The sequence below is a fragment of the Mastomys coucha genome, unplaced genomic scaffold (genome assembly GCF_008632895.1).
Source record: "Mastomys coucha isolate ucsf_1 unplaced genomic scaffold, UCSF_Mcou_1 pScaffold21, whole genome shotgun sequence".
In the NCBI taxonomy this organism is placed as follows: domain Eukaryota; kingdom Metazoa; phylum Chordata; class Mammalia; order Rodentia; family Muridae; genus Mastomys; species Mastomys coucha.
Window position 1 is genome coordinate 70,093,963 of NW_022196904.1, and position 14,774 is coordinate 70,108,736.

The following is a 14,774-nucleotide window of genomic DNA, read 5'->3' on the forward strand; positions in this document are numbered from 1 at the left end:
CACATCTGGATACTCTGTATGTAGCCCCTTGATACATGCTGTCTAGAGTAGACATGTGGGTTTAGCTTGGCCCCACACCTGCTGCTGAATGGGAATCCTCATTACCAAAGGCTCTCTCCTCCTTGCCTAATGTACCTCCCCAGCTTCCAGCAGTCTCTAGGAGTGGGTGAAGGGATTGCATTTCCAGTAGTTTCTCTTTGAATAGCTTTATAGGATGAGGAATAGACCTTATAGGATGAGGTCTCAAACTGGCTGCCCATGGGAGTCACTTGAAGATTTTCCCTTAACATTTATGTGTATGTGGGGTTTTTTTGCTTCCGTGGATGTCTATGTTCCACGGGCTTGCCATATCCAGTGGAACTGGAGTAAGTTACGGATACCCTGTGGGTGCTGGCAGTCATTCCTAGGGCTGTGGGAGAATGCCCTGTGCATTCAGCACTGAGCCATCTCTGCAGCACGGTTGAAGAATGGTGTTAATGTTGATGGCTGTGTCTGGATCCCGGAGGTGCCAGGCTGGAGTTTGGGTTTTGAAGCCCTTTGGACTGTTCTCTATGCGTCCATGTGAGAGCTTTACTACAGTGGACTTGCCTTGTAGCTAGTCACCAACAAAGGCCAAGCCAGTTTAGCCCTTCTGCAAACAGCTGGAGCCATCAAACCTGGTTCTCTGGGGTGAGGGGAACAATCTCTTTCCTCATTTCCAGGAATGCTTAGCACTGCTGCTAGAGCAGCTGGATGCTCGTATGCCTCTTCTAGTTCAACACAGTCTTCAATTCTATGCGGAGTTCAAGGCCAGCCTGAGGTACTTGCCCGAAGCAATGAACGTAATGGAGAGAAAGTGAGGACATGAAGTTTGACTTGCAATAAGCAGTGGTGGTATACGGGACGGTAGTAGGCTTTGAGCGGAGAACAACCTAGGCTTGGTTCAGATTCAACAATTTGGAAGAACTGGAGATAGCTCAGTGGGTAGTGCTTGCTTAGCATGCACAAGGTCCTGGGTTTGACCCCAGCACCCTATAAATTGGGTGTGGTGGTGCACCACTATGATCTCAGCATTTTAGAGGTGTAGACAAGAGGACAAAAGTTCAAGGTCAATGAGTTTGAGGATAGCCTGAGCTACATGAAATCTAGTCAAAAGAGAGAGAGAAAGCCATGCATGGGAGAGTACATCTTTAATCCCAGCACTGGGAAGGCATAGTCAGGCAGTTCTTTGAATTTGAGGCCAGCCTGGTCTACATAGTAAGTTCCAGGACAGCCAAGGCTACAACAAGAAACCCTGTCTCAGAAAAGAAAAAATGGAGAGAGAGATTGAAAGCCTAGGCCATCATTAAACCCCACATCACTGGCATTTTCTCCTGCACTCAAGGTATAACAGTAGCCACCAGAACATGGCTTCCTGGCACATCCAGAGAAGGGACAAAAGTTGTCTTCCTTCTTTAAAACCAATAACCTGCCAGCAAGCATTCCCTTCTGATCCAGTGGTCGGACTTAGGTTACATGCCAATTCCTAAGCTACTCGTTAATTTAACCCTCAAGGGATAGATATATGGATGTCATAACTGGGAAAATGCTCAGGTGGGAAGAGTGCAGGACCCTATGATGTCCTGCAGTGGCCTGCCACAAAGGATCACAGTCCCAGAGGTTAGTGATACCTACCATGGACCTATCAGGGTGAGCCCTGGGCTGGGTCTGCTTCCCCTTAACCACCGAATTTCTTCAGTGGGCAGGAGCAAAACCCACTCCACCGGTGAGCCTCAGTCCCTGCCAGCCATCCTCCTGGGCTACTGGTTCATGTCTCCTCAAGAGGAACTTATGCTGCTTATGTCACAACAGCAAGCTTTATAGTAAGATTCCAATTTGGCAGAGTTACAAGGCACTTCTCAGACCTCCTCCTGTCTCCAGGGATGCTTTAACTACTACCTACCTTGGCTGAGTTTGTCCTTGGAGAACCCAGGACCAGGGTGGGGCTGGTTTGTGCAGTAATGTGGAGAAACCACCCCTGCTGGTGTTTGAGGTAGAGCTTTGCAGGTTCACAGGAGCACTTGTGGCATGACTTTGGGAAGTTGATCAGCCTTTCAGTCTGCACGCTGAGGTTGCAGGCAAACATTGGATGAGGTGAGGTCCGGGGAGCACTTGGCATGCAGTGGGCACGACGAGTCCCATAGCAAAGGGGGAACTAGAAACAGACACTGCAGATGACCCAGAAGGGCTTTGTGACCTAGCAGAGGCAAGGCAACATCACCCAGAAGTCAAGGGCAGGCCGAGGACCTATTCAGTCCATGGCCCTTCCTTGTGCACCCAGCGGTAGGGTTTGTAACTGTCTGGATATGAAGACCAAGGAAACAGAGGCTGGACTTTAAGGTCCCCTGCTTCCTGCAGGACGCTGGGGATGCCCAGTGTTTAGGCCTAACTGTGCCCCTCTCTTATAGACCCCATGATGGAGCTGGCAGGCCCCGACCCCTCTGAACTTGACAACCATCAGGAGATGGAGGACTTCGAGGAAAACGCCTACCCCTACAGCAGTGTGGACGGCAGCGCGGAGGCCAGCGCCCTCACTGAGCAGGCCATGAAAGAGATGGCCTACTACAATGTGCTATAGCAGGCCGCTGAGTGGGCGGGGAGGGCGCAGGGTGAAACCCACATACTGAGGGCTGCCCCAATGCAGCCCAGAACCAAGCTACTGCCCACTGCCCGGCCCTCCTGCCCCCAACCCTCAGACATTTGCACCACTAGGGACCTTTAGACCAAATGGAGACTGTACTACTGTCCTTGCAGGGAGCTGGGCACAGGCCTAGGCATCCCGGTGAGGGAAAGGTAACCGGGAGGTCCGCATCTGGTTCTCCTTGGCCTGCTGCTGTGCGTGGGCAGGGGAAATGCTAGTGAGGCCTCTTACAGGCACAGACTTAGAGGTCTTCTCCAAGCCACCTCAGGCCCAGAGGCGCTCTCCGGGAAGAGAATGTTTGAGCCAGGTCTTGTCTCTCTTCTGCACCGCCTTTAAAGACATCTGAGCTCCTGCACTGGCCAGCACTGCCCTCCCCCACCCTGCTCAGACCCAAGAACCTCTTCCCTTCCCCGTCACTCAAGAGCCAGGCAGGGCACTCTGCCTTCTACCTCCTGGGCCTCCCCTTCGCTCCATGCAGGCATGCATGCGGCCCTAGCCCTGGCCCTGCCTGTAGGAGAGCCGGGGAGTCCAGCCTCCAGAGCACCCTCCCAGGCAGCCTGCAGAGCTCCCCTGCCCCAGCCCGGTTTGAAAGAATGTCCCTAATGTGCGTTTCAACAAATTTCATCCAGGTCTGTTCCATGCTAACGTACCAACCACAATGTCCTCACCAAACAAAACCAGGACATGCCTTGCATCTGGCAAGCATTAACAAAGGATAGCTGGAGGCCCCTTGGGCCAGGGGGGAAGGGCAGGGTGACACATCTCTGGGACCAAGAGAGGCTGTCCTCAAGGGAAGCCAAGGAAGACGACCACCCTTGGGATGAGGGGAACTAGAATGTTTTTTGTTACTTGTTTTTTATGAGCAAGCAGGTGTTGTGAGGAGTGGGTGAGCTGAGGCTCAGCAGGCTCCCAAGGAAGAGCAACATATTTAATTGAAGACCATAGAGAGGGAGGAAAAGAATTCTGTTTTGAGCAAATGAGGATATTTTGAAGGTAATTTATGTTTTCCTTTCCAACTCTCTTGTCTATGATCTTTGATGGAGAGGGTTTGTTTTTTGTTTTTTTAGCTGTTTTTTTGGTTGGTTGGTTGGTTTTTGGTTCGTTGAAGCCTCAGCTTTCTTGTGTGCTGTGGGTGCTTCCTGCTTCCCTTTCCTAAAGCACCCAGGCCTGAGGGGCCAGAGCCCTGGCCCAGGTGTGTCACTAGCTGGAAGCCTCAGATGGCTAAGGCGGGAAGGAAAGGGGAGGCAGAGAACCTACCTGGCCCTATCCAGCCAGCTGGCTCTCTCTGCCTGTCCACTCTCCTCCCCTCTGTCCTCCAGGTAGTGACTAGCACATTCATAAACTCCTGCCCACAAATCCCAAGGCCCCCAAGGGGAGGAGCAGGCAGGGCGAACCCCAAAAAGGCATAGATGAAGCCACCAGCTTTGGCTGAGAAACCAAGAGGGGAAAACCAGCTGGGGCAGAGGGTGCTGATTTGCATTGTGACGGCCCCCAAGCCTGTCCCTAAGTGAAACACCAAGCCAGGCCTCAGGGTGACTGTTCAAGACTGGGGGTAAGGGGCACACAGTGGCCCAAGTGTGGTTTCCCATGGCTCCCGGCCTCCCAGGTACCCATCATGATGACCCTCAGGTGGCAGTGATTAGGTGTCACTGTACAAGACATTTATTTCTCCTGCTGAGCAGAAGGTATCACCCCTGCAAACTACCTCTTCCCACAGTGACTTTCTCCCCTGGTACCAAAAAGCACCCTGTACCTCCTCTTCCTCCTCCTCCTCCTCCTCCTCCTCTCCTGCCAATGCAGTGGCCTTGGTCTTGGAACAGAAGGGAGAAGTCTGGCCTGGGTGGGGTCTCCCACTCTCTCCCAGCCTGCCATTGGCACAACCCCCTGGGGGGTGCCATACTCAAAAAGCCCCTGCCCTTGCCTTGTGCCCGGGCAAAGCGGAGAGGAAGGCACAGCACAGTACACAGTTGGAGCTGGAGGTGGTCCTGGCACGGCTCCAGCCTCACCCCTCCCAGGCTTCCGAAAAGGGTGACTCAGAAGCCCTGGCCGAATTCCACTCTAACTTATTTTGACGTGTATACAAACCAACTGTTTAGCGAATTCCACTTGTGCAGAGCCCTACTGTGTTTTTATGTTCCTGTTTAAAAGAGAAGTTTACTTAGCAATAATTATAAATAAATGAATATTCTTTAGTGAGGTGACTTCTTCTCGATGCTCTTGGAGGCCCTTGCCCCCCAAGGAGGTCCTGACAAAGCTCCCTGGTTACAAGCCAGACAGCATCCCTCTCTGGAACTACAAGACAATCTCAGCCACCTGACCTGCCAGATAGTTAGGGGTGCTCCAAGCCCTAAGGGCAGGTTTTATTAATGTTTGAGACGGGGTCCTGTGAAGGGCTGGGAAGACAGATGAGTTCTCCCACGCCTAGCTTCTTTTTCTGGGTTGTTTGTATAGTTTTGAGGCTTTTTGCCACAGGCTCCCACTGTCTGCCTGTGTCTGGCCTGGAATGCAGCTGTCTTCCTCTCAGCTCCCTGAAGCAGGCATGTGTGCACACCTGGCCTTTGGAGATTTTTTGTTTTCTATTTTTGAGACAGGTTAGTCAAACTCATGGTGACTAATCTTTCTACCTCAGCTTCCCAAGTGCACTGCTATCCCTGACTTGTTTCCAAATATTCCCATTCTTGGATCTGCAAACATAAAACTCGAGGCTAGAGGCAAGAGATAATTGGTTAAGAGCGGGGCGGTGGCGGCACACACCTTTAATCCCAGCACTTGGGAGGTAGAGGCAGGTGGATTTCTGAGTTCGAGGCCAGCCTGGTCTACAGAGTGAGTTCCAGGACAGCCAGGGCTACACAGAGAAACCCTGTCTGGAAAAAAAAAAAAAATGCATTTGTTGCTCTTCCAGAGCATCCAGGTTCAATTCCCACCACCCATGTGGCATTTCACAATTGTCTCTAACAACTAGTTCTAGAGTCTCCAATGACTTCTGAGTTCAGTGGCCCCGCATGTACATGGCACACAGACATATAAACAGGCAAAGTACCCCATAAAGTACTAAAGTACTCTTTAAACCTGAGGCTAGGGCCGTGTGTGAGACTTGTTTAGTAGACTACTTGCCTACTGTACAGGAGACCACCCTGGATTTGATGCCCAGCCCCACATACACAGTATTGTGACATGCCCATGATACCAGCATCCAAGAGGTGGATACAGGAGGCTAAGAAGCTCAAAGTCATCCTTAATTATATAGAAAATTGAGGCTAGTCTAAGATACACAAAGCCATGTTTTTTAAAAAAGAAAAAAAGGCAGGTGATGGGGTGGAGATGAGCACTTGTTGTGCTGGGCAGTGGTGGCACACACCTTTAATCCCAGCACTTGGGAGGCAGAGGCAGATGGATTTCTGAGTTCGAGGTGATAAAATACTTGCCTTAGCTAAACTCAATTCCCAGCACTGCCAACTCCAGATACAGAAAGCTGACTGCATTATCAAAAGTTACCCAAGGGGCTGGTGAGATGACTCAGCGGGTAAGAACACGGACTGTTCTTCTCGAGTTCAAACCCCAGCAACCACATGGTGGCTCAAAAACATCTGTAATTTGATCTGACACCCTCTTCTGGTGTGTCTAAAGACAGCTACAGAGTAGTTACATAATAATAATAATAATCAACAATAATAATAATCTTTTGGGCTGGAGAAAACAGGCCTGAGCAAGCAGAGGTCCTGAGTTCAATTCCCAGCAACCAGATGGTGGCTCTGTACAGCTACAGTGTACTCATATGCATAAAATAAATAAATCTTTAAAAAAAGTTACCCAAATTTCCCACAGGACCAACAAGCAGAAAGAGAAGTCACTGACTGCACAGGGACACTGCTTTCCAATAAATGTATATATGGCTTTGGAGAACTTTTCCACATTACTTTTCTAGTTGTACCAAACAATAAGTCTGAGGATGGGAATGGGATCCTGGACACACACAGACCTAGGCAAGCTTGGACAGGCCTGCAGAGACTGGGGAAATCGGTTTCTAGCATATAACAGGGCAAAGGAACCTGAGCCTGATCGCACAGGCCTTGAATCCCTGCCTTGGGAAGTAGGGAGGTAGATCTTTGTGACTTCAAGAGCAGACTGATCCATAAAGTGAGTTCCAAACTAGCCAGAGCTACGTAGTGATAAGGCCTTGTCTCAGCTAAGTTAATACAAGGACGAGGTTGCGTTGCAGAGGTAGAATGTGTGCTTAGTGTACACAAAGCTAAAGGGTGGAGTCTCAGCACTACGGAAGGTGCGTGTGTTAATAAGACGTATCTAGGATACTACCACAAAACGATAATCGCTAGGTAGAGAGATGGGATCACCTTAAGAGATTCTACATGAGCTGCCCCAGCTCTAGCTCAGCAACAAACACTACATGCAACTCTGTGAGGAAACCAGGGCCTTACCCCAAAAGTCTGGCAGCTCGAGCAGTCAATGAAGAATGCAGGAGGCCCACAGGCCGCCTTGTTCCCTCTCATGAAAGGTGGGCCCCCTGGCTGACCTAGTAACAGCCCGAGGCACCCCAACCCTGTCCCTGGGCCATCCTACCAGCTGCTTCCTCCCACTCAGGGACAAACACATCAAGACACTTTTTCGAAGAGCTTTTTAGTAGCTAAATATGGCACCGTGTGATTCAGAGCAATATAAATGACAGTATGCAAAACACACTGACTGGCTGAGGTAAAGCACACCGTTCCTGCCTCATGTTCACCGTGAGGGAAAATGCTCACATACTTTAAAAAACACCTCCATCATATATATATGTAAAAAAATGTCCCCTAGAAAGGCCACCAGAGAGAGAGGGGCTGGGAGGCCCATCCTCTGCCATGCATGGAGCACCCACTGGAGCTGGGTAGTGTCCACCCCTACTGCTTGCCCAGAGCTCTGTCCAGATTGCTCTTAATGGTGTCCAGGAAGTCTGTGGTGTTCAGGAAGTGCTCATTCAGCTTCACACTGCCAAGAGAACATCAGGGGTGACTCAGGCCTCCTGGAGGCCATCAACCAAGCCCTTCCCAGGCCATCCGACCTCAGGCATCAGAATGCCCTTCTCATGCCACCAGGCACGGGTCCAAGTCTGCTAGTAGCCCACTGCTAGAGGGCCACAATAAATTCAGCAGAAAGTTAAAAGTGACAAGCTACCGGGCACAGGCCTCATAAAGGAAGCCAGAGAAAGGTTTAAGAAGGAAAGCAAAGGAACTAAGCAACTGCCAGTGGGGACCAACTCAGACCTGGTCTAGGGAGGCTTGGCCTGAGCCGTTTCTCAGGACTTATCCTGCCCCAGACCCCAGGCCACTCTACCCACTCATGAGAGAGACTCTAAGTGGGGTCCCCTGGATTCCTCCCACCTGCTGAGGTCTCAAGCCCTCTTTCCCAAAGCACACACTTGCTAAGGCCATGGATGCAGCCAGCCAGGTCCTTGGTCATTGCTCCGCTCTCCACAGTCTCCACGCACACCTTCTCCAGCGTCTGTGCAAACCTGCAGGAGATGCGGCAAAGTGAGGCCCTGGTGTGCTGGGCAGAACTGTGGGCCGCACCAGCACAAGCCCTCCCCATGAGCTCACCTGATGAGATCCTGGTTCCCATCCAACTTCCCCCGATGCTCCAGACCCCGTGTCCAGGCAAAGATGCTGGCAATAGGGTTGGTACTGGTGGGCCGGCCCTGGGAATAGGCCACAGGATCAGCAGAGTGCCAGATACAGCCATCCAGGCTGGCAGATCAGGTTCATCCTCCCAGCCACCAGGGCCAGTGGGTTTTGGACCTTGAAGCGCACACATTTACCTTCTGGTGCTCTCGGTAATGGCGGGTGACTGTCCCATGAGCAGCCTCAGCCTCAATTGTCTTCCCATCGGGGCAGACCAGCACAGATGTCATCAGGCCGAGGGAGCCAAAGCCTGGGGGGTGGGCAGATCTCCCCTCAAAGCCATGCTTCAGCTCAGAACCCTTCATCTCAGACCCCAGGCCAGCCCACTGCAGCTGAGAGGCCAGCAGAGCCTCCCAGGCAGCTGTCACCATGCTAGAACCGATCTGTGTGCTTCCTTTCCAGACCCCATGGTCTGAGGCAGTCAGGCCTGAAACCTCTAGGAAGACCATTTCAAGAAGAAGTAAGCCGCCATCAGCTTATCTTGCAACCCTCCCTGTTTCTGATGCTGTAAGGCCCCTTTAGTCCAAATGTCCCCAAATCCAGATTTCAGCTGGAATGAGTCTGTTGTCAAGGACTCTGGGGAATCAAAAAACTTCCCTAGACCCACAAAGCATGTGAAAGACCGAGGGAAAAAAACTGGGGAGCTTACATAAGAAAAAGGTCCAGCTTGGTTTTGTTTTCTGAGTTTTTTTTTTTTACATTTATTTGTTTTTATTTTGTGAAGGGGATGATGCACATGGGCCAGAGTTATGTGTAGAGGTCAGAGGACAACTTTGCAAGAGTCTGTTTCCTCCACCATGTAGGTTCCAGGGATCAGACTCAAACTGTCAATCTCGGTGGCAAGTGCCTTTATGACTGAGCCATCTCAATGGCCCTTTTTCTGTCTTGTTTATTTTTGTGTGGCCTGGAACTCACTAGGTAACCCAAGCCGGCCTAAAATTACAGCAGTCTGCCTACCTCGTCCTCCTGAGAGCTGAGGTTACAAGTGTGAGGCACCCGAACTCAGCATCCTGCACTCCTTTCTCTGTTACAACAGTTACAGGGACGGAGATGGGCAGATCCCTTGGATTCACCCAGCCAACTAGTCTGCCCTGTCTCAAGATGTCAGAGGGAAGACAAGACAGCTCCGCTGGTAAAGGTTATTGCCACCAACCCTGACAACTTGAGTTCAATCTCCAGGACCCACATGGTGAAAAGAATCAACTCCTGCAGGGTGCCCTCTGACCTTTACACGAGTGCTGCACATGCTCACAAGCACAGATAAAGACCTGCAGGTGTAGCTCAGTAGTAGTGCACTCACCTAGCTTTCATGAGGCCATATATATAATCCCCAGTAGCGCTGGGTAGACAGAAAAATAAATAATAAACACATAAAATTTTTTTTAGAGAAGGTCTATTATGTAAGTCTGGCTGCCCTAAAACTGGCTATGTCTTCGAGCACACAGGGATCCAACTGCCTCTGTTTATAATGCCACCATGCTTGGCCTTTTAAGTGTAATTTTAAAAATATATACTAAAAATAACAATGTACATTATTACTGTACATTAATACAATAACGGAACACAATAGAAGACACCTGACATCAACTTCTGGCCTCCATGGGGGAAATCACACACACACCTCCAGAAGATTCTTTGAGGAGTTCATGCCCATGTTCTTGGGTGCGTCTTACTTTCTTCCTCAGAGCCTCTCTTTCACTTAACCCTTGCTTACACAATCATATTGAAATCTTTTAATTAAAGAAAAAATTGCCGGGTAGTGGTGCACACTTTTAATCCCAGCACTCAGGAGGCAGAAACAGGCGGATCTCTGAGTTTGAAGCCAGCCTGTTCTACAGAATGAGTTCCAGGACAGCCAGGGCTACACAGAGAAAAACCCTGTCTCGAAAAACAAAAACAAAAGCAAAAAAACAAAAAAAGTCATTCCAGTCATGGAATACCATCAGTTTCTCCCTCAGGGAGGGGCTTGTTCCAGCGTACCTTGAGCCAGGATGTCAGACTGTACATCTCCATCATAGTTCTTGCAGGCCCACACAAAGCCACCAGAAGACTTGAGTACCTGGGCCACCATGTCGTCGATGAGCCGATGCTCGTACCAAATCTTATTCTTGTCAAAGTCAGTCTTATAGTGCCTGGGGGCAAAAGGGCAGGTTAAACACACACCCCCGAACCTCAAAGCTGAACCAAGCGCACACTGGGAAAACAACCTCCCCAGGTAAAGTAGGGATGGCGCAAGGGAGCTGGGGGCGCTGTGGTGCCCTCAGGAAGCGTCAGAGGTTGTTACTTGTCAAAGATCTCCTGGAAGATGTCCTTGAAACGCCCGTCATAGGCCTTCAGAATGGTGTTCTTGGTGCTCAAGTAGAGCGGCCATTTCTTCTGAATAGAGTACTGGAAGCAGCTGTGCGCGAAGCCCGAGATGGACTGTGGGGAGAGCGGGCACAGCATGGCCCCAAGGCTCAGGACGGCCAGTCTGCCGAGGACCCAGGGCCAGCAGCACCTCCATAAGACTCCTCGACTCCTGCTACCATGCAACGAGCCCCTGGTTGGCCATCTTCTCCCACCAGACTTCTGAGAGCACTGCCAATTAAACTTATGACCGCTTTTTCTACCTCATAATTCCTAGACCTTATAGCTGGTGCAGGCCTGGTGAAGTGACCTATTGTGAGGCCTGATTTGCCACGTGTCTCCAACTTATCCAATCAGAGCTCTTCCTCCCTGGCCATCAGTGATTGGCTTAAAGGTGGTCATGTGGCCCAATCTTAGCCTTTGCAAGGAGGGGTTCTTTTCTGACCACGTGGTCTCTTCTACCTCTTCCTGCCATGAGAATGAGGCCAACAGAAGCAAAGATAACTACAAGCTAGACGGAGATAGAGATGTAGAGGAGCATGGCCAGGGCCTTACCTCGTCGGTGTTGTACATCCCCATCCCAACGCCTCCGGCAGGGAAGTTATACACCTCCCACTCCTTGGCACTGCTGCCATCCTTTGGGGTGAAGACCAACTTGAACATGCCAGCTCGATCTACCACAAAATCTGTGGCCTTGTACTGCAGAGAGGAGAGGCAGTTCAAGCCAAGGCTTCCCGTGGGGAGCATGAGTCAACGGACTTTGTCACCAAGCCTGGCCTACCTGGTCGCCATGGGCGTGCCTGCCAATGGTGATGGGCTTGGTCCAGCCAGGGACAAGGCGGGGGATGTTTTTGCAGATGATTGGCTCTCTGAAGACGGTTCCCCCAAGGATGTTCCGGATGGTTCCGTTAGGGCTCTTCCACATTTTCTTCAGCTTGAACTCTGTGAGAACAGAGATACGATAGATCCACCACAGCCCCACCTCTCAACCAGAAACTACCCCAAGCCATACGGGGTCCCCAGAAGTCACCCTGAAGGAGGGAGAAGAGTCTAGACTCTAGGGCAGTGGTTCTCAACCTAGGGGTTGAACGATCCTTTGATGGGGGATCCCCTAAGATCATCAGAAAACACACAGATTGACATTATGATCATAACAGTAGCAAAATTACAGTTATGAAATAGCAACGAAAATGTTATGGTTGGAGGGGGTCCATAACATGAGGAATTGCATTAAAGCGTTCCAGCGGTAGGAAGTCTGAGAACCACTGACGCAGAGTTTAAACACAGGGCCTCTGGGATCTTCCAACTCTGACTGTGAAGCTTATAACATGCTTTAGCTAGAGCTGTGAATTGAAATAACCGATAAAATGCTAACCATGCTGGGTTGTCATTAAATAAGTTATCTGTAAAGTGCCCAGAATATACCTGGCTGCCATTTTTACTAGGTCCACGTGGAGGTTGCTGAGTGAGGAGAAAGGGCAGCTTCCCTTTACCCCAACCTGTCCAAGATAAGACCTTGTCCATAAAACCCCAGCACTGGGCTGGAGATGCGGCTCAGTGGCACAGTGCTTGCCTAACATCCATCAAGGAAATGAGCTCCAGACTAAACCTGACCCACGTGTGCTCGTCTGGAGACTCTGCTGATGTTTCTTGGGTTTTCCTCTGTTATTGGCTTGCAGTGCTGGGGACTGAGTCCCAGGCCTTATGCATGCTAGGCAAGGACTCTGTCCCCGAGCTGCACCCACAGCTCTGAAGAGTAACTGGAAGTCTTGTCTCTCGCTTCCTCATACTACAGAAATTAGGAAGGAAATGTCCTAAAGCACATTCATCTATTGGTTTTTTGTTTGTTTGTTTGTTTGTTTTGTTTTGTTGGTTTTTCGAGACAGAGTTTCTCTGTGTAGCCCTGGCTGTCCTGGAACTCACTCTGTAGAGCAGGCTGACCTCGAACTCAGAAATCTGCCTGCCTCTCATCTATTATTTTTGAAGCTTGAGAGGACAATGTTATTAGTTTAAGAGAGAAACAAGGCAGGCAAGCTATAAATCTCAGCAGCTGCTGGGAGAAAGGAGATGGAGAGAGGAAGAAAAAAGGCCACACTGTGTGCAGTGGGGGTAATCAAGCAGCCACATGGCAAAAGGGAATTTCGGAAGATGCTGACAGCTCCAGGAATAGCAAGTTTAGCCTCAGGCTCCTGCCCAGCCTCTGTATACCAACCTAAACAAGCTAAGAGGCCAGAAGGCCAGGCTTTTAAAGACCTTCACTGCTAGGAGAACAGCAGTACTGTCTCCTTCCTCCCTGTAATTGCTGAGGCCTCTCACTGGTGTAAGCCACACAGCCCTGCAAGGATATCACCTTCCTGCTTCTAGGAGACCGGAAGCCTGGCCTGGCCGTGAAAATGAGGCCGGTCCCTAATCGCACCTCCCCAAGGCACATCCTAGTGATGTCACAGGCCCTGCTGCACAGCAGGCTTTCTCAGAGATCGGGCTGACTCAGGGTCTCCATCATCAGCCTCAGGGAAGCTCAGCTCTGATGCTCCCATCTCCCGGCCCCGTAATAAGTGACATAGCCATCTACTTCCATCTGAGTGTGATAGCCTGTGACCCTCCCAGTCTCTGTCACCCCACACTTCATACCTTCCACACGGGCCTCATCAGGGGTGATTGTGGCACACTTGACAGCCACACTGTACTTCTGGGTGGCCAGCGCAGAGTCAATGGTGACCTGGTCATTGGTCTGGTCACGGTTGGGAAGCCCAAGGTCAAAATACTTGAGCTGGACATCCACGTGAGGCAGTATGAGCTGGGGAAGAAAGCCAGAGTAAAGTGTCAAGCCAGACAACTGACTTGGGCAGGGTGCCTTGGACAGACAAGGTGACAGCCTGGGGCTACACAGTTAAGACCCTGTCTCTTTCCGGACGGTGGTGGCACACGTCTTTAATCCCAGGAGGTAGAGGCAGAGGCCAGCCTGGTCTAGAGTGAGTTCCAGGACAGCCAGGGCTATACAGAGAAACCCTATCTCAAAAAACACCAAAAAAGGGCTGGTGAGATGGCTCAGCAGGTAAGAGAGCACTGACTGCTCTTCCAGAGGACCTGAGTTCAAATCCCAGCAACCACATGGTGGCTCACAACCACCCATAATGAGATCTGACACCCTCTTCTGGTGCATCTGAAGACAGCTGCAGTGCACTTAATTATAATAATAAATAAATCTTTAAAATAAAATAAAATTCCCAACTTAAAAAATACACCAAGAAAAAGAAAGAAAGAAAGAAAGAAAGAAAGAAAGAAAGAAAGAAAGAAAGGAAGGAAGGAAGAAAAAAGAAAGACCCTGTCTCTGACTGCAGCTATGGCTAGGCAGTTAAGTATACTGCTCCAGCAGAGGGCCCAAGTTCAATTCCTAGAACCTACATCAGGCAACTTCAGCTCCAGAGAATCTGCCACCTCTGTGCATACCCACACATAGGCACATAGTGAAAAATAAAAGCATTGTTATTGTTGTTGTTGTTATTATTGTTGCTCTTGAGAAGGGATCTCACTATGTAATCTTGGTTGCCCTGGAACTCAGAGAGATCCACCTGCCTCTGCCTTGTGAGTGCTGGGATTAAAGGCATGCACCACCATGCCCACTGCATGTACATCTGTTTTGCTTGCATCTATGTCTGTGCATATGCATTCCTGATGCTTATGAAGAGAGAAGAATCTATTGAACAGTTGTGAACTGCCATGTGGGTGCTGGGAATTGAACCTGGGTCTTCTGCAAGAACAAGTGCTGTGACCTCTCTCCAGCCCTGCTAAAATATTAAAAAAAAGAAAAAAAAAAGCTAGGCAGTGGTGGCTCACACCTTCAATCCCAGCACTTGGGAGACAGAGGCTGGTGATCTCTATGAGTTTGAAGCCAGCCTGGTCTACAGAGTGAGTTCCAGGAAGGCCAGGGCTATACAGAGAAACCCTGTCTCAAAAACAGTTAACCAAAAAACCAACCCAACCAACCCAACAAACAAACAAAAAGGCCTGTCTCACAGCTAGGTATGGTAGCACGTGCTGTAACTGCCGCACTCAGAAGTCTGGGGCCAGCCTGAGCTACAGAGTAAGACTTTGGC

General features: G+C 50.2%; 2 protein-coding genes across 8 annotated transcripts in view; one reads left to right on the forward strand and one right to left on the reverse strand.

Annotated features, from left to right (window-relative positions):
• Znf710 (zinc finger protein 710) overlaps positions 1-4,855 on the forward strand; it is a 69,712-nt gene extending 64,857 nt beyond the window's left edge. For 5 of the 7 annotated variants that reach the window (XM_031387095.1, XM_031387093.1, XM_031387094.1 and 2 more), the window contains exon 5: positions 2,427-4,855. In XM_031387095.1, the coding sequence (XP_031242955.1) occupies positions 2,427-2,596 (170 nt within the window). In that variant the 3' untranslated portion in view covers positions 2,597-4,855. Of the gene's footprint in view, positions 1-701; positions 800-2,426 lie in introns of all 7 variants that reach the window. The other 2 variants (XM_031387097.1, XM_031387091.1) reach the window with 2 other exon arrangements.
• A 2,422-nt stretch (positions 4,856-7,277) lies between these two features.
• The window catches only part of Idh2 (isocitrate dehydrogenase (NADP(+)) 2), a 22,889-nt gene continuing 15,392 nt past the window's right edge, over positions 7,278-14,774 (reverse strand). The window contains exons 3-11 of the mRNA XM_031387098.1: positions 13,309-13,474; positions 11,459-11,619; positions 11,233-11,376; positions 10,616-10,752; positions 10,312-10,463; positions 8,469-8,581; positions 8,251-8,348; positions 8,073-8,165; positions 7,278-7,642 (exon numbers count right to left, since the gene is read on the reverse strand). Coding sequence (XP_031242958.1) covers positions 7,555-7,642; positions 8,073-8,165; positions 8,251-8,348; positions 8,469-8,581; positions 10,312-10,463; positions 10,616-10,752; positions 11,233-11,376; positions 11,459-11,619; positions 13,309-13,474 — 1,152 coding nt within the window. The 3' untranslated portion in view covers positions 7,278-7,554. The remainder of the gene's footprint in view (positions 7,643-8,072; positions 8,166-8,250; positions 8,349-8,468; positions 8,582-10,311; positions 10,464-10,615; positions 10,753-11,232; positions 11,377-11,458; positions 11,620-13,308; positions 13,475-14,774) is intronic.